Raw genomic sequence first — 18,009 nt, 5'->3', positions numbered from 1 at the left:
CAATTAAAAGTCTCGACGACCTGACCCCAATTACAAGCAATATCCCGAAAGGTGGACTCCAACCAACAAGTGATTGGGACACCAAATATATTAATGCAAGCTAGACGACCGGAGGTGGTGTATTCTTCCGGGTCCCAGGGGTTAATGTTATCGAGCCAGTTCCAAAGTGGATGTTTCGGGTTATTAAGCATATCTAGGGCAGGCCGCTTATCTTCGTATATGAGCATTAAATCATGACCCCCGAGATATTTGATAGTGAATCCATCTAGGTTTTCGCTTAGACAGATCTCATGAAAATATTCGAGATATTCTAGGTCCTTGACCTTACCGATAACCGCGTGACCCAGAAGATCGATTAGAGACTCGTTGACGTTAACCTTGATAATTGGAATTTTGGTTTTGGAAGGCTGTTTATTTGAGGTCGCCTCCATGTAACTTCGATCGTCGGTTTTATTATTAGTGTATGGTTTGGGTTGATGAACGTTAACAGGCTTGGTAGGATGTTGAAGTTTTGATTTTATGTTGTCATTTGTATTGTTATCCCATGCCCTGTAAACCTTGAGGATAAAGTCCCCAGCAACTACAAGACTTAGACGCCTAGCTAGTGAATCCTTGTCGTACTCAGGGACATCTATGAATCGAACAAACCCGAATTTTTTGCCACTTTTAAGGGTTTTTTTAGGGATGTAGACTTCGTGATTGTTGCCATAGCGTTTGAATATAGCCCAGAAATCAACCGAGGTCCAATTTTCGGGGAAATTATGGAACATATACGAGGTGATACGGGTTTTTTCAATTAGTTACATGGATGGAGGGGTGTTGGGTTTGGGATTACCGAATTGCTTGATGAGATTGATGGAAGCTTCACGTTGTTTAAAGTGATTGTAAATGAGATTTGAAGACGAATTTAAATTGGTGCTTTTAGGTTTAGGGTTTATGTGGAACGGTATTGTTAGAAGTTTTGGATGGTGGATTGTTATGAGTTTTGGAAGGTGATTTCCTGTTACTCCGGTCGACTTTTACCCAGATTCCCTCATTAATGGGACGATACTGAATGTGGTTGGCGGTGGTGCCGGTGGTGATTGGGCGGCGGTCAATGAATTTGAGAGTGAAAGGAGAAGTATGGATGGGGTACATGGTGACAGAGATAACAGATACAGAAACACAAGAGAGTACAAGAGAATAATAAAACAAGGACAATTGAAATTAGAAAAGCTAAAAGATGTTACCGGAATAGTACGCCGGCGGTGTCTGTGATATTAATCCTCACCTACTAAATCTGTAACTTACAAATCTGAATAAAATTGTCGGAATAGTATGCCGGAAAGATCTATAGAGAGAGAGACAAGATCATTTTTGTACGTTATCAGTGGGGAACTTTTTCGCATGCGTGGAGAGAGAAACGAGAGCATTTCATCATTACTTAGATATGTCTTGTTACTTTAAAATAAAAAAGAAGTAACCGTCTGTGATCTACTTCAATAACCTTTTTGACTACATCATCTTTTTCATAACCCTTTAATAATACTGTAGTAACACATCAACTAACCCTTTCCAAACCTCATCACCATTTGTTAGAGAAACTTAAATTCAACAAATTTTATTGAACACAAAAAAAAAGAAAGCATCATTATTACTATGAATCACAGTAATCAAGTACAGGCTGCCTGCTTTCCAAAGCACCCTTAAAATTAAAAACAAAAAGTTCAAAAAGCTTAAACAAGTAAGTGTATACACAACCTAGAGCACCCTTCAAATATTCACAAGCTTTTTACTGCTCTAATCCACCTCCAAATCTGTTCCATTTCCTGGATATAAAATAATATTCAACAATCAGTTAACCGTCAAAAACACCCTAATGCGTATACTTAATAATAACAAAATGAAATGAAATGGGAAATCGTAATATGACGTCATACCAATTGAAGTTTCGAATATTTAGCTCTGTAGAGGTGACCCGGGTTCAGAACTACTATATAACGAAGAAAACGAAATTGTATCTTCTTTTGGTAACGAAACAAAGTTAAGTGGTCCAGGAGACAACTTTGTCAATTCTTTAAAGTACCCGTTATGACGTCCTGAATAAGAACGCGGTGTCGTAAGATTCGGAGTTGGATTCCCGATCGAACTTCTACGAAGGCTGGGCGTCGTAGTTCCATTTGTTGAACTTCTAAAACTACTCGATCTCCTTGGACTAGACTTGGATTCTTTTTCTGCAAGTAGTAACTCTCTGATCTTCTTTTGGTCCTGCACAAAAAAACATAATGTAGACCGAGATTGTTAAACCCATTTAGTTATTTGTTGTAGGCATGAGCAAAAATCTTGAAAAAACGAAACCAAACCGGTACAGGTACCGAAAACCGAAACGATGGAGATTTAGTTTCGGTTCTTGATTTGGGACAAGTTCGGTTTCGGTACTCGTCGGTTCGGTATCGGTTCAGCACCGGTAAACCGAACATTGATACCAAATTAATGAAGGTGTATGATTTTTTGATTTGGTTCACATATGCAAGTGAATTTTTTGGGATTTTATGATCCATGTTTATGTGTGCTCGAAAAAATTAAGGAACGCACATTGTTTTTATATTCGTTTGTATAGTTTACGAACGTAAATAGATGAAAGTTTCACATATCAGTTAACGAAAGCTAATTTTCTCCATAGAGTATAATACCGCAAAAAACCTGTACTTAACCGAAACCTGTACCGCTTTCGTAAATCAGTTTGATATTCGGTTCTTAAAATTGTGCATTTTCTATTTCAGGATTTTCAGTTTCGGTACGGTACGGTTTGGTACCGAACCTGGTCTCATCCTTAACTTATTGGATGTATAAAATATAAGAAATGCCAACATATACAGAAACATTATGCAACAAATACCTTTGCCCGCTTCTTTTCCTCTTCTTTTTGGAGTCTCGAAAGTTTATATTCCTCCAAGATCGTCACCAGCCTCGCCTAGATATGGTAATATTTTAAAAACGCGAGCAACAAGAAAAGGACAAAACAAAAAGCGGTATCTCGGGGCACATAATACTATATACAACTCACCCCATCATATAAGAATAGCTTCTTTTTATCGTCTTCCCATGTGACCGTTTTGCATATCAAGTTATCAACAATGGCTGTAGTTGAATGAACATCAATTACCCGAATTCAAGAAAAAAGATTAATTTGTTATAATGAAGAAAGAATAGATGCCTGGAATCTTCTTAACAGTAATTCGAGCTCGTTCAGCACGTTTTAAACTTATATGTACACTTCTTCCACCACTATACCGTTTTGGATCCTAAAAAACAAGAAGTGAACTTATAAATAGTCAAAACCTATTATAATCATATCATATATCATATATAATATATAGTATATAGTAGATAGATATGATATGATATGATTACCATATTATAATTTTCAAGCCAATTTTCCTCTTCGCACGCAGAGAGCCACCTGTCTATCCTATCCATAATTTCTTTTCGGCTCAAAGCTTCATTCGATACTTCGCTTATTTGAGCTTCGATGTTAGCGAGAAGTTCACTAGGGTCAACCAAACCTACAGTACCATCTTACATGAGAATCACAACATTTTTATCAAGAAAAAATTAATATCGTAATCTTCATTCTTTCATCCGCAAATAGTTGTCCACATTAGTAGTTTTAGTGTCCACTTCAAAAAATAAAGGATAATGGTATCGGAATGTATTAAAGTTTACACTTTTAGCAAATGTATGTATCCACATTTTAGAATTTCTATTTTATGTACGAAACTTTCTAAGATGTATAATGAGTGTAGTTACCTGGGCACTAATTTTGGGACAAAGGGAGTTTTACAGAAGCAGATGCCATAACTATGTCCAGTAACCCAACCCGCCCATTTTGACTAGTTGGTTGACAATTAAATATTTATGATCAAGACACAACAATGTTTACCAGAGTCTATCATTGCAGTAGATATATCAACAGCTGTACTTGGATCGGGTTTAATGTGCGTTTTAAAACAAATTTCTTCCAATTCTGCCCTTCTCTTTATAACTAGTTCTTTCATTCGGCCCGCTTTCAATTTATTGAGCCTCTCAACCTCTTCTGACAGCTGGCAAAAGCGACGTTATTCAATTATGTCACTGATACTTAGATTAACAAAAAAAAAAAAAAAAAAAAAAAAAAAAAAAAAAAAAAAAAGGTAAACGAAATCAGACATTAGTATTAACCTGCTGAATAATGTCGGGTGAAAGAGCTCCCGGTTCAACGATATCGTCTTCTGACAATGTGACCATAAACGTAATTCTTGAAAATTGGCGTTTTTCGTCTCTTGACGTGTCCATTATATTCCAGAGTTCGGATAAAGATGTCACAACATCTTTTAACTGTAATTTAATTTCATGAAGATTAGTGTTACCAATAGAAGCATTACTACAAAAGCTGAGGCTTATACTGCTGCTTTAGGTGGCAAAATGGGCGATTGAGTAGCAAAATGGGCTAACATTTATGGTCTCATGTATGATTTTTATAATTATGTATGTCAAGAAAGCTGTATTATTACACTATAATAATCTGATTATTTTAATATAGCAACGGAAGTTGTATCCACTAAACATACATTATGCGCTAACAACCGTCTTAGCTTCAAACACCCGTTTATTATTAGCTAGCGTGTTTTGTTTGACCCTTTTTTGATGAAACAAAAAAGCCAATTTGACCCATTCGTAACAACTAACAAGTATGATTTAGTGATAACTACACTTTGGGGCTTTGCCTCCTAAAAAAAATTAAGAAAACTTAGGACATACAATACCTTTTGAAAGCGTACTTTTCTCTCGGTTTTCAACTTAAGAATGGCGTTTTGAAGACCTTTCAAAGTGGTATCACTTATGTTTGTGGCCCGTTCCAATGTTGTATCGTGCAAACTAGGATCAACTGCACTTACAGTTTTACCAAAATCCAAAACAAGAACGCTACACAGTGAATGTACATCGTTCACATACGCCAACACTTTATGTATACGCTCAGACTGCAAATAAAGAACATGGTCAAAGCTCTATACAAACTCTCAGACTGCAAATATTTTTTCAATTTGTGAGTCCTACTCAACAATATAGTATTAGGTCACATTTAATTGATATTACAGGTGGTAAAATGAGTGAGTTAGGGAATGGGTCAAATTGGGTTTTGGTCAAAGGTTAACTTTTGGTCCGGTTTGGAGCAGGATGGGTTGACTTGAAACACTATCTGTGTAACTGTACTGTGTTCTAGACTTGCAATTCATTTGAAATTTGTAATTTATTTTTGAATATGATTACCCAATGACTAACTATAATGAAGATCTAAAATTGCTTATAACGAGAAGAAGTAGAAACAACACTTTCAGAGACTTTTGACCCAACTGCCCATTTTGACCCATTTCTTTTTTAACTATCCACTTTACCTTTTCTTTCTGGAGCGATCGAAGATGAGACTGATATTCACAGAGTTTTCTGGAAGACAAGTCCTGTTCTTCAAATTTCAAGGAACATATGGTGTCTGCAGTTTGACTGTATCCCGAAATTTCAGCGTTTATTTTTTCAATTTGTGCCTTTATGCCTGCAAATTGCTTGATTCGTTCCTGTTTCTTAGATTTCAAGTCTTCTACTAATGGTGTGACTATCATCAGTTGACCTTTTAACGTCGAAGCTTTCTTCTCCAGATTAATCTATGAATATATATAAGAAACATATTACACCTGATAACAACATAATGCTTCCACACATATTGTTATATCATTGTAAAAATAATAGTATAACTTGTTCTATACATAAATTTATATTTATATTTGCATTTGCATTACAATAGACCAATTAAAAAACGAGATAAACTTGTTGAACGCCAAGCTTGTATGCAACATAACAACAACAACAACAACAACAACAAAACCCAATCCCATATAAGTGGGGTATCCTATAATAAAAGACAAGCCATTTCTACACTCAGAGTGAAATAATCCAAGAGTAGACAAAGTCCTCCCTCTCAATGTTCTATGGATAGAGATTGCTTCCGAATGGACCTCCAGCCAATAACAACGTTAAAAAAAACAAACAAAAAAAGTGTGAGACGCCATGAAAATAGTAGAATCAAATTTCCGTTGTATGCAACATATGTCACATAAACGGTATCGTACAAGTTCAGGTCAAAACAAGTGAATTTGGTCAATTTTAAACATAGTTGATGGTATAAAATTTTTGGATACAATGATATAATAGGTTGTAAACGACTGAGTACTCTTTGGTCAACTTTCAACCCATGTTTAAAGCTTCATTTCTAGACTAAGGTTCAAAATTATACCCAATTCACCAGTTGGTGATAAATATAACCGAATTCAATCCATCTAAATGCAAGGTTGTAAAAGTCGCGAGTCGGGAAGAGTCGGGCGTTAGCTGACGTGGACTTTTAGTAAATTAAACATATATATTACACAGAATTATATCAAATATAAACCATAAATATTTCACACATAGATATAGATATATGGCATAAACTCTAATAAAAAATATATAATTTATTGACCCAACTTTGACTTTGACTTTGACGGACATAGACCTTACCCGGCCAATTCATCCCGACTCGGCCAACTTAGCCCGATAACGACTATGACTTGACTTTTTAGCTTTGACCGACTTTTAAGGCGTTTTTGAGCGAGTCTAGACGGGGTAGTCTCCAAACCGACACGTCGACCGGCTTTTACTACAGCGTCTAAACGTAACTAGGCTAGAAGTCCCACCTCATTAGATTTACTAAAGCAAAGTTATACTCTTATGTAACCATTTTAGTAGTTGCAAGTTACTGATGCTATTGATCTTAGTCTGCAGGATTTTATGATTAGAGGGTATTTTAGTCATGACTCATGACACTTGTAGACTGACATAAAAGCCAAGGAAACCAAATTCAAACTAGATTAGCCAAAACTAACACTATGTTTTGCTAGATTTGTTTAAGACATAAAACAATACTGTAATAAATAAAAAAAGCGAGAGAGAGCCTTGCAACTAATCTCCAGCACCCCAAAATTGACCTCATCTAACAGTCTTGAAATGGAGTACGAGGATCAGAAAACCATTCATTATAATTGCTCAATAATTAAAAACATGATTGCTTTACGATAAATCCAGAACCAAAAGTCAACAAACTAATTTTATAACCAACCACTAATTATTATTATTATTATTATTTAGATTAAATTAATTATACACCCTTCAAATAATTATGAATAGAAAGCTGTTGAATGCAATAAAGAAACATTTTAACAAAACCCAACATCACTATTAAAGTCATATTGCAAACCCCACATATAGATATTTATATATTTATATACAGAAGCAAATAATTGAAGTAAATTGTGTCGGTGTACAGTTGCCTATTAAGCATAAATGCAAACCTAATTAACAAGAAACAACTACTATACAAAAAGGTAAAAGCAAGATTTTAACTTTCACATGGAAAAGTAGTTTCTTTTTATATGCGGTAAAATAATCTCGTTTAGGGTCGATATGGGTTATGTTTATAGTTTTATCTCAAACCGATCAAATGGTTCAAAGTAAAAAACACGTCAAATGGGTTAAAAGTAATAATGGGTTAAAACTTAAAAGTATGGGTTAAAGTAAAAACGGCTCAAATGGGTTAAAACTTAAAAGTATGGTTTGAAGTAAAACGGTTCAAATGGGTCAAAACTTAAAAAGTATGGTATAAAGAAAAAACGGGTCAAATGGGTTAAGAGTAAACATAGGTCAAACGGGTTAAAACTTAAAAGTGTGGTTAAAAGTAAAAAACTAGTCAAATGGGTTAAAAGTAAAAAACGGGTCAAACAAGTTGAAAGTTGCCTAAGTTATATGGCTTACAACCTCATGAATGAATCATTTCATTGAAAATATAATTTTTACTGTAATAACCGAGTTTTGATGGGTAAAATACCAAAATGTATGTAAGTCAACCCAACAAACATTGACCCATTACCCATTTTGACATACTATCCAACTCAACCCGCACACCTGCCCTTTTTCTATTATTTCATTGTACATAAATCTTACCGGGGAATGAATAGTGAGATCGCCAAGGGCAGCCATTAAAGTTGCAAGTTCTGATTCTTTTGCAGCAACAGATTGATGAAGGCGGGCTTTCGCATTTGCAGCCTCATCGACTTTTCGTCTGTAAACTTCTAAACACTCTATCTCCAATTCTATCAACATTCTGTCTTTTTCGGCTTCTGTCTCACCTATGTCTATCCATATTTGCTGATCACACGACATACATAAAAAAAAAAAAAACATGAATTCAAGCTAAATTTAGCATGTTGATAATGAATTCATACCATTGCACGTGACATCTTAATGTGAAAAGAACATTCAATTAGCTATCAACTTTTAACAGGACATAGTGGCAATAAGTTCAAGAACAAAAGTACTAAAGGCATTTTATTCAAAAAAAAAAAAAAAAGATAAATAACAGTCATCATCAATTACAAATTTTGGGAAACATAACAAACATACCCAGTTCAAGAAAACAAATCTTGAACTTTTTTGTGAAGGACCCATAAAAGATAACCCATCAACATAAAATAAAAATCATAAATTTAATGGAATTAGTAATAGTAATTTAGTAACTAGTAATAGCAATTGAGTTAAAAAGGTGATCACCTGAAGTTCTTGAAGCAAAGCATTGCAGGAATTAGCAACCCCCAACATTGCTATTTGAAATCTCAAATTTTTAAGTAAACCAGAAAAACAGAGCACAAGCAGCCTCCTTTTTTTTAAAAAAAAAAGAAAAAAAAGACTAGTTGTAGGATATATTTAGAGTTAAAAAGAGAGGCCTTTAAAAACCATAAATCAAGAAGTTTGAGGGTCTTTTTCCATCCTTATTTGTTTCAAACACACCACCAAAACCCTTTAAATTTACACCTCAAACAACCACTATACTACCAGCAACAGCAACAACAACAACCACCCTAAAAAAAGCTTTGAAGCTTCCTTTGTTTATATTTGATGTAATAAAATACAAAATTAAGATTTGTTTGGATTCTTGTAAGCAGGGAAAAAAAGAGGATAAGAGAAAAAGAACTTGGACATTAATTGAGGAATACTACCAAACGAGGACCACAGCCATATCTTTTCAAGAAAGACAGAGGGTACAATTGTCTTAAATAAATTAATAAAGTTACTTTATATTATTTTATTTTAAGTTATTATACAAAAATATAAACAAAAATTAAAACATATACAGCAGCTTGAAGTCTTCTAAGCACCATATATATATAAATAACCATTCATTACTAATTACTCATTAGGCTAATAATAGCAAGTCTAAACAGAAATGCTCAGGGTTCTTGGTTGGATTAGTTAAGAAGTGACAAATTGACAATTGACATTGACGATAACGATTATTAGAGATTACATTTTATTCAAAAAACTGTTTTTTTTGTTTGGCGAAAAAGACGAGACTTGTATAAACTAAAGACCATTTCATCAAAAAAAAATAAAAATGAAAGAGCCTAAAGATACAAGAAGGGGCGAAACTACTTGGGGCAAGGGGTCGCTCGCCCTGGAATTTTTATTCCAGTGTAAAAATTTTGTTTTTTGACTTTGCCCCCAATTAATTTTTTTTGCCCCAAAACTTACATATTTTGCACCAAAACCTTCAAATTTTGCCAAAAATTCTTCAACTTTTGCCCCAAAACCTTCAAATTTTGCACAAAAACCTTCAACTTTTGTTCAAAAACCTTCATAATTTCATAATTTGCCTAAAAACCTCAATTTTTTGCCCCAAAACTTCCATATTTCCAAAAAAATTGCTACATTTTTAAAAAAATTTTTGCCCACGGTAAAAAAAATCCTAGTTCCGCCACTAGATACAAGGGAAAGCCAACCAAAAAACCATCCAAACGGAAGCGAAACTACAACGAAAAAAATTAACCAATAGCAACACAGCACCACGCGAAACAAACAACTAAACTCCTAGCAAGACATTACGAACACTCTTAATGTAAACACACAACAAAAGCTAACGACCTTCATCCAAATCCGCATCGGAAGAAACAATCTTGCCTTTATCCTTGATAACCGGCCTCGAAAACTTACCCTCGACTTGCGACTTGGACCTTGCGATTTGATTCAATAAATTGTAATATGTTTCTTGTAAACTTTGAAAGTTAATATCTTTTGATTCGTAACTCCGATTTAGGTACCGGTTTTTTAAAATGTATATTTTTTCGAGATATATCCATTGGCAAACAGTCGAAAGTGGTTTGTCACAGAAAATTTTCAAAAGTTGGCTTTAAAGATCTTCAATTTTGCCGGTTTACGTTGATTTTGACTTTTAAATGTACTTTGATCTCTCATAGTGCTATAGAACATTTTAAAATGCACTTTTAAACGTACTTTTAAATGCACTTTGGTAGCTAATAAGTTGACTTTTAAACGCACTTTGAACTACATTACACAACTCGAAAATCACACATTTGTACATAGATCTCAACTCACAATATGCGATCTTTTTTGTATAAAAATTCGGATCTTGGTTTTAATATAAACTAAGAGATCTCTAAAATTACTCAAACTTTAAAAAACGGTGTCTTGGGATCTGAAAATTTTTGATCATAGTCGCAAGGTCACAAGAGCACCTTGTGACTTGGAGTTCGCATGGTTGCAAGCACATTTTGACAATCTTTTTTTTTTTTTTTTTTTAAGGTTAAATCGTTATAGTTTGTTTAGATGTGGATGTTTTGATCAATAGCAGATAACTCGCTGATCTTTTTGGATTCTGCATTCTATTAATATAATTGGTTAGGTCTAATGTCATTTTCCAAGTGTTAAACAAGTCATATACTTTAATACTTAAAATACTATTTCTTTTTAAAGCCAAACTCATACACCAACTTCAACACGAATATTTATATGTAGTGGACTCGAACCTTCAACCTCTTGATTGAAGTGGTCTCATCGATACCACCAATCTAATGGCCATTTGGTACTTTAAATACTATTGTTCGAAGAAATAATATACGCGTAAACATACTAGTATATTTTTCAAAGGGTTTAAATCTAATTTTGCTTGTTAATAAGTAGTAGTAATCACTATTTAAAACCAGCCCATTTCTATGTTTTATCCCTGTCAAATAAAATGTACGGAGCACTTGTTTGTAAACATACATGGTGCGACATGGCATAGTTCATATGACAATAGTCCGAGTCTCCAAGATACTGATTAATAACAATAAAAAACAATGAGTCTTCATATGGTTTGAATAATGTTATAGCCTTATAGGAGAAATGATATATCCTCGGATATATAGTACGGAGTAATTTTTACTGGGTTAAAGTCTAAATTAGTTTTACTGGGTTCTGTACTTCTATGAGAAAAGTTTTCCATCTTATTAGGAGGTAAAGAGGGATATTAGAGCGCACAGAGTGGAGCCATGTCGCCTCCCCTGTCGCTATGTCCCCGACTCCATCACTTTAGTCGCCTTCCGTGTCACGCACTATGTCACCCAACTTCGCCTACGCGACGGATGTTTTTTATTCTTTATTTATTTATTTATTATTTACTTATTTTGATGGTTATTTGGTGAAATTGTCTGATAATGTCACGTTTAAATGACATTGGACAAACATTCTTACAAAGTAATTGTTTGTTGTCATGTATGCATTCAAATGATTTTATGAATTAAATTTGTACTCTTTTATAGAAGAATAATTTTCAGATCTCTTGTTTGTTTCTTTTGCCTTTTGCTTTAAAGCAATGTAAGACATTCTTGCCTTGTGAAAACAGAGTTCAACTTGAACATGGTTGCAACACGTGTTTCAGTATATCTCTAACCACTTTTATGATCTCCTTCTCCTTGCATGCCATCCCATATTTCACTGCATTACTCAATTCACACAAACATAGCTTAATAATTGAAATGGTATAAATTACGCAGTATAAACTGACATAACATGCATAAAAGCTACTAATATTCACCATAAAACAATCTATTGCATATGTTTTCACTCAAACATTAATTTATATAATTCTTGGTTTTGTACATTTTTATCCTCTAATGAATTTATAATATTTTAAGAAAATTAATAGTGTGATAAGGCCCCTCAACTACATAAGAAAGTGAGTGTTTTAAGTGGATACAGCCCAAATTGATAAGGGGCGGTGTTCAACGGTTGAGTCACGGCCAGGCAAATTGTCGATTGGTTTGGGCCACACTGAAAGTTGACCTATAGAAAACTACGTTTAATACAAACATGACGTACCTATTTTCAATCTTTTTTCTTTGTACTAGCAATCATTATTTATTGATTAACACTCGAGTCTTCAAATGTAGTTTATGTAACTCGAGTCTACAAAGGTAGTTTATGTAATTTTAGATCTTAAAGGGTTTCACAAAACCGTATAAAAAAGTTGCACAAAAAAGTTGAGCAATAAATAAGGCTATACACTTGCTAGTTAAGACATTAGAAATACGTCCAAATTTGGTCAACTGGACTAGTCATATGAATATATGATTATAGTAAATGTGACTTAACATCAATAATTTTTGCACGATGGCAATCATATAAATATGGATGTACCCACTTGAACTATTGTATGCCTAAAATTTGAAGATGTTATGTTCCTGCCTATATTTAATAATATAAATTCGTCATTGTCATCATTTAAAACAAAGTAATGTTAAATAGCCTTAAAATACTTAATTTATTAATTATTATTATTATTTTTTGTAAGCGAGGAAACCCTGCTATGAACGAGCAAATTGGCTCCTCACAGAAAGTAAAACCTCGGGTAATCAAGCCTCCTGAGCGCGAGACCAGGTAACGGGTTAAATAATTTATTAATTATTTACCACATCACGCCACGTATGTATTCTATCTTGCTTAATTTCGACCTATCATTTTATCACTTTAACTAATCAAATCTGTGTGAGTCTTTTCTAGTTTCCAACTTTAAGTCTACTTATCGTTTACTATATAAAACGGAGTATATAATATATAGCTTCAAAAATCACCTACCCAATCAAAACACTATATAAAATATTTAAAGCGAAAAGGTTAAACAAATGGGGTGGTGGCGCAGTTGGCTAGCGCGTAGGTCTCATAGCTAAGAGAGTGATCCTGAGGTCGAGAGTTCGAGCCTCTCTCACCCCATCATTTTTCCAATCTTTAATATTTTTATAAATAAAAATAAACCAAAGGACCTCTACTCAAGTAAAGCTGTAACCCAGTAAACTGTGGTCCAATAATTAAACAAACTTGACCCCATCTCAAATCACTAGTCAAGTTATATCAATGCCAGATGTGAAACTCATTCAGCTGAAGGTAAAAAAGCATACATCTTAATACAATGTGTCAAGTATCTTTGTTAAAATACACAACTTTGGATCTAAGAACAGAGATTTTCGGTGGTTGGAGGGGCAGCAGACCCCTCAATAAAAATGGAACTTGTTCCTTTTAAGCTATGAACGTTTGAGATTTTGAATAAATTAAATTGGAGTAGGTATGAAGGAGATGTGATCAACATGGTGAAGGCTCGCAAAATTTGCGACACCGTTTTGGTCATATCTCCTTCATACAGACTCAGATTTAGTTGATTCAAAAGCTCAAACACTCGTAATTCAAAGCAATAAGTTCCATTTTTGTTGAGGGAGCCGCTGCCCCTCCTACCACTGAAAATCTCCGTCGTAGTTCAAATGGCTACAAATTTCTATTTTATTTAGACGAAGGTGTTGTTTTCGGTAAATGGTAGAAGTCATGGGAGCTTTTATTGGGTGGGTTTGCTGAAGAAAAGTAGCAAAAGTCTTGGTTTCATTTATTGAAAGGGTTCAATCATTATGTGAAAGGGAGACCAATGAAGTGCTGAAACATTAAACTCACACCAATAGACTCAAATAGCATCTTTTGTTATTGCAATAAACTGACCTGGATTTCTAAATTGTTTTGATTAGACTGGTGTTTTTCTTTCTTAAGGATATCTTTTTTATAAACTCACTGGAACATAGCTAGATCTCATTATAATTCATAACTAGGGTTCTATGGCTTACGTAATTCTCAGTTTTTTTCTAAGAAAATATAATTCTTCAAAAATAAAAATAAAAAATAAAGGAGGTTGTATTGTGCCATTCAACCAAAATTCAGATTCTTAATATTGTAATGAGTTGAGCTTGGTGTGAAAGTAGACACCACAAAAATTATGTGGGGGTGGTTGTCACTTGTGAAGACGACCTTTTAAGGAATTTATGAGGATGGACACAAGGAGTCTAAAGAAAACAAAATACTACTTTTATAGATAGAAATAGGCATATTCATTTTAGTTTGATACTTAGATAAACAAAACAGAATTATCAGTAACAAAGGCTATTTGAATATATATATATATATATATATATATATATATATATATATATATATATATATATATATATATATAACGGGTAAACAGAGAGGAATACCTGCTCAAGTTACCCGGGAAATTAATTTCGTGTTTACGAAGCATAAATGATACACTCCTAGGGAACTCAAATTTTGTGGCTTGTCCATTAATGTACTACTGTTTGTTTACTGCATACGCAGGTAATACTCAGGAGGTTTACGCAAGACCTATAGTAAGCAAATCTCAAATACAGGCAAACTTATAATATTATGAGCTTGCAGCTTGCCCACAAATGGGCTTTTTAGAGCTGAAAATGAAGCTATTTGCTTTTACTTGGATAGTAACGGTGATTTGACTCGGTCACATGTGATAGGGGGTTAAAAACTACCTTATGGGTCGAAAGTTGACCGTGGTGTGTTTTCCATGCCTAAAGCCTTAGACTTTATAAATCATACTATACAGTAATACTGAAACAATGTACATTCTGTGATCATAACAGAAACTTGAATTATGAAAGTAACAAAAAGTGCTCCAGGTCAACGCGATAACTCTTACCAAAGATTTCCCCATTTTGACCTTGACCCTACCCCGACCCGTTTAGTGACCTTTAATTAGCAGCATATATGAATATTTATAAACAAGGTAAAAATAACTAAATATAAAGTATATACAGAGGTCACTTACCCCATGGAAGAACCGGAAACTCCCATCTCTGTTTAGGAACCATAATGACATACAAAACAACCTGCAGCAACAGATAACAGTTACAAAGATGAAGACATAGAGATAAGGTGTCATTATTAATATTGAAAAAACAGTGAGAAACATGCCATAATCGATGCAGCAAGAGAATTTGGAGAACTATATAGAGCTGATGTCTCCTCCTTTTCATAAAGAAGATCCATAATGTCCATGCCTACTTCAAATTTCAAATGGTCTCCGACTGTCGCAACTTCCCTACAGTCACAAAATCACATTTATTGGTGATCTAATGATAAATTAATGAAAATTAAAGTACATAGAAGAATCTATCTATCTTATATATAGAATGGCTATACTGACACTTACTTCAACTGAATAAGTAGGTCTTCAAGGACTCTGTATACAATCTCTGATGTACCAATCTCAAAATTCAATACCTTCATGGTATTAAATGTTGATGTCAACAAAAAGTCATAATGTGGTGTTTTCCTAATTGTTAAGCTTATATTAAGCAGATATAGTATGATAAATACCTGCATGAAGATCACCTCCTGCACAGTTTCATCATCCATCAGTGATAGTTAAAATATTAAGATTGTCTCGTTTAATAACACCAATATCTTGAAAAAAATAGCTTACTGCTTCTGCAAAGTCTCTAGTTGTATAATGTTGCTCCTGTATTATCTTGTCTGACAGAGTTTTTAACTTTTTGACGGATAAAGGACGAGAATCGTGTATCTGTCAGTGGTAAAATTCACAAGGTCCTTCAATATTGCTATTTATAAGTTAAATAGTGCAGGTTCAATGATATTGAATTTACATACTTTGCTTGAGATCCATATTGCAATAAGAGCAAACAGCTGAAGATTGCTTTCTCTTATTGGTTGTAAAAGCCAGTGCCTGCTACTGTCCTGATTATATCTTCGAAAGGCAAACTAAATTAACTATACAGATACCACCATATAACTCGTATAAAGTTTGTCAAAAGTGCTATCACTGAAGCATATAATCTTCTAAAATCAAATATGCAGCATTGTATATCTTCAGACCAAAACACAATTCATATAGTCTGTAAAACTTGTTCATACATAACAGATATCGCATTACTCCGCTACCTCTCACGATGAAATGCTGCTTATCTTTTTCCATTTTTTTTTTATATGTGAGATGAGATAACAAACGCCACTCCTGTTACACAGATTGTACGGTCCTATGACTAAAATTATCCATAATTTTATTCATGTTCGCATATCAGCGTCGAAGAAACTGGTACGTATGTAAGATCATCGCGGTGAACTGAATCATCTAGTGATATGCAGTTCACCTAATTTTGTGCAGCTAGGGTTTGATTGAATCAGATGTAAGATCATCACGGTGAACTGAATCATCTAGTGATATTGCATTTACAGAATTACAGTTCACCTAATTTTGTGCAGCTAGGGTTTGATTGAATCAGGTATATGATAACGATAAGGTTTAATAGATTGAGCGCCAAATTAACATGATTGAAAACATAAATTACCTGGAGATGATAGGGCAAAATCGATCAGCGAAGAAGGATAATGCAGTGTATTTTACGATTGGAGGAACTTCAAGTTGCTGTTTGATTGAATCAGTACGTATAATTCATTAATGAACAGATTCGTTGATCAATATATTATAAATTATAAATGATTATGTGAAAATGAGATACTTACTTGAGTGGATTGAATGAGGAAACCTAGAACTTGAATTCGCATACTTGAATTCAATTCGTTCGTCATGATTTCTCTGGAGATGGAGGGAAACTCAAGTTATACATTTATTTAATTTAAGTTACAGAACACGTGGCTATTCAATTTGACAATGCAATTATTTAGTTAGGGAGTTATTGTTTATTCATAATCTAAGGTGAAATCGGTTCGATTTGAGAAGTTGAAGGTGAATTATTAAAGTCGGGGAGGAATAATAGGAAGGCACCTCAAGCGGATAAATTGAGGATTATATGAGGTCATTTTCTTTGTTTGGAGCGTTATAATTCAGTAGGCTTATAACTATCTTTAGTGGTTTGATTCTTGATGTTATAATTCAGTAGGCTTATAACTATCTTTAGTGGTTTGATTCTTGATTAAGAATGCTAATAATGAAGTGTAAGAACAAAGATGATAATGGAGAGAAAGAAAGAAACACTTTGTAAGTGTGAGAAAATGGTGCAAGTTTAATGCTTGCATTCATAGCTATTTATAACAAAAATATCACAAGTTTAGGTAATACAATAATATTACTTTTGTGTATCAATAATTGACTATCCATTTATATATATATTTATATATTATAACACTCCCCCTTGGATAGCAATTTTGTTTGTTGAAGATCAACTGTAAGTTACTGCCTCGTTAAAAACCTTGCTAAAGAAAACCCAGTGGGAAAAAAAAACTTTAGCTAAGGGAAAAAGAGTGCAGCATGGAGTTGACTCCCCCTCAAGTAGACATCACTTCAGTTGTTACATCTTTTGAACATGTCTCATACCAATGTTATGAACGTGTGTTCTGAAAATAGCAGTTGGAAGTGCTTTCGTGAAAAGATCAGCAGAGTTTTTGCTGGATTGAACATATCTCATTTCAATCTCGTTGTCCTTAATGAGATTTTGAGTGTATGAGAAGAATCTAGGAGGTATGTGTTTGGTTCGGTCACTTTTGACATACCCTTCTTTCATCTGTGCTATGCAAGCTGCATTATCTTCATAGATAATTGTTGAACTTTTATTGCGTTCTAGTCCACAAGAATCAGTAATGATTTGTGTCATTGATCTCAACCAAAAACATTCCCGAGTAGCTTCATGTAATGCAATCACTTCGGCATGATTTGATGATGTAGCAACAAGTGTTTGTTTATGAGAACGCCATGATATTGCAGTACCTCCATTTAGGAATACATATCCAGTTTGAGATTTAGCTTTA

The 18,009-nt window shown here is 34.0% G+C and overlaps 2 protein-coding genes and 1 non-coding gene across 3 annotated transcripts; 1 reads left to right on the top strand and 2 right to left on the bottom strand.

Moving 5' to 3' along the window:
- Positions 1 to 1,454: 1,454 nt before the first annotated feature.
- On the bottom strand, positions 1,455 to 9,057 carry LOC139857067 (65-kDa microtubule-associated protein 6-like). Its single transcript, XM_071845776.1, has 12 exons — positions 8,653 to 9,057; positions 8,047 to 8,250; positions 5,415 to 5,678; positions 4,785 to 5,000; positions 4,201 to 4,356; positions 3,923 to 4,082; positions 3,394 to 3,545; positions 3,197 to 3,284; positions 3,047 to 3,120; positions 2,879 to 2,953; positions 1,920 to 2,247; positions 1,455 to 1,808 (listed from the first exon to the last, which is right to left on the bottom strand). Exons 1-11 carry the CDS (start codon positions 8,698 to 8,700, stop codon positions 1,939 to 1,941), a joined length of 1,746 nt encoding a protein of 581 aa, XP_071701877.1. The 5' UTR covers positions 8,701 to 9,057; the 3' UTR covers positions 1,455 to 1,808; positions 1,920 to 1,938.
- Positions 9,058 to 11,782: 2,725 nt separating this feature from the next.
- On the bottom strand, positions 11,783 to 16,833 carry LOC139859586 (cyclin-J18). The gene is made up of 9 exons (XM_071848369.1): positions 16,768 to 16,833; positions 16,593 to 16,669; positions 15,895 to 15,991; positions 15,710 to 15,808; positions 15,604 to 15,621; positions 15,437 to 15,507; positions 15,199 to 15,325; positions 15,053 to 15,113; positions 11,783 to 11,871 (listed from the first exon to the last, which is right to left on the bottom strand). Exons 1-9 carry the CDS (start codon positions 16,831 to 16,833, stop codon positions 11,783 to 11,785), a joined length of 705 nt encoding a protein of 234 aa, XP_071704470.1.
- TRNAM-CAU (transfer RNA methionine (anticodon CAU)) lies at positions 13,061 to 13,146 on the top strand. The gene is given in 2 exon segments: positions 13,061 to 13,098; positions 13,111 to 13,146. It is a non-coding gene; the product is annotated as a tRNA-Met (tRNA).
- Positions 16,834 to 18,009: the final 1,176 nt, after the last annotated feature.

Source organism: Rutidosis leptorrhynchoides, chromosome 7 (assembly GCF_046630445.1).
Source record: "Rutidosis leptorrhynchoides isolate AG116_Rl617_1_P2 chromosome 7, CSIRO_AGI_Rlap_v1, whole genome shotgun sequence".
Classification (NCBI taxonomy): Eukaryota; Viridiplantae; Streptophyta; class Magnoliopsida; order Asterales; family Asteraceae; genus Rutidosis; species Rutidosis leptorrhynchoides.
Note: the sequence above shows the minus strand (reverse complement) of the source record. Positions and strands in the feature narration are given on the sequence as shown.

Coding starts and splice junctions, on each gene's coding strand:
- LOC139857067 (XM_071845776.1), bottom strand. CDS start 8,700: ATGTTGGGGGTTGCTAATTCCTGCAATGCTTTGCTTCAAGAACTTCAG. Junction 4,357..4,784: donor GAAAAGTACGCTTTCAAAAG/GTATTGTATGTC, acceptor ATTAAATTACAG/TTAAAAGATGTTGTGACATC. Junction 2,248..2,878: donor AGGAAAAGAAGCGGGCAAAG/GTATTTGTTGCA, acceptor TTTTTTGTGCAG/GACCAAAAGAAGATCAGAGA.
- LOC139859586 (XM_071848369.1), bottom strand. CDS start 16,833: ATGACGAACGAATTGAATTCAAGTATGCGAATTCAAGTTCTAGGTTTC. Junction 15,809..15,894: donor CAATATGGATCTCAAGCAAA/GTATGTAAATTC, acceptor TACCACTGACAG/ATACACGATTCTCGTCCTTT. Junction 11,872..15,052: donor GTTTCCGGTTCTTCCATGGG/GTAAGTGACCTC, acceptor TGAGTAATGCAG/TGAAATATGGGATGGCATGC.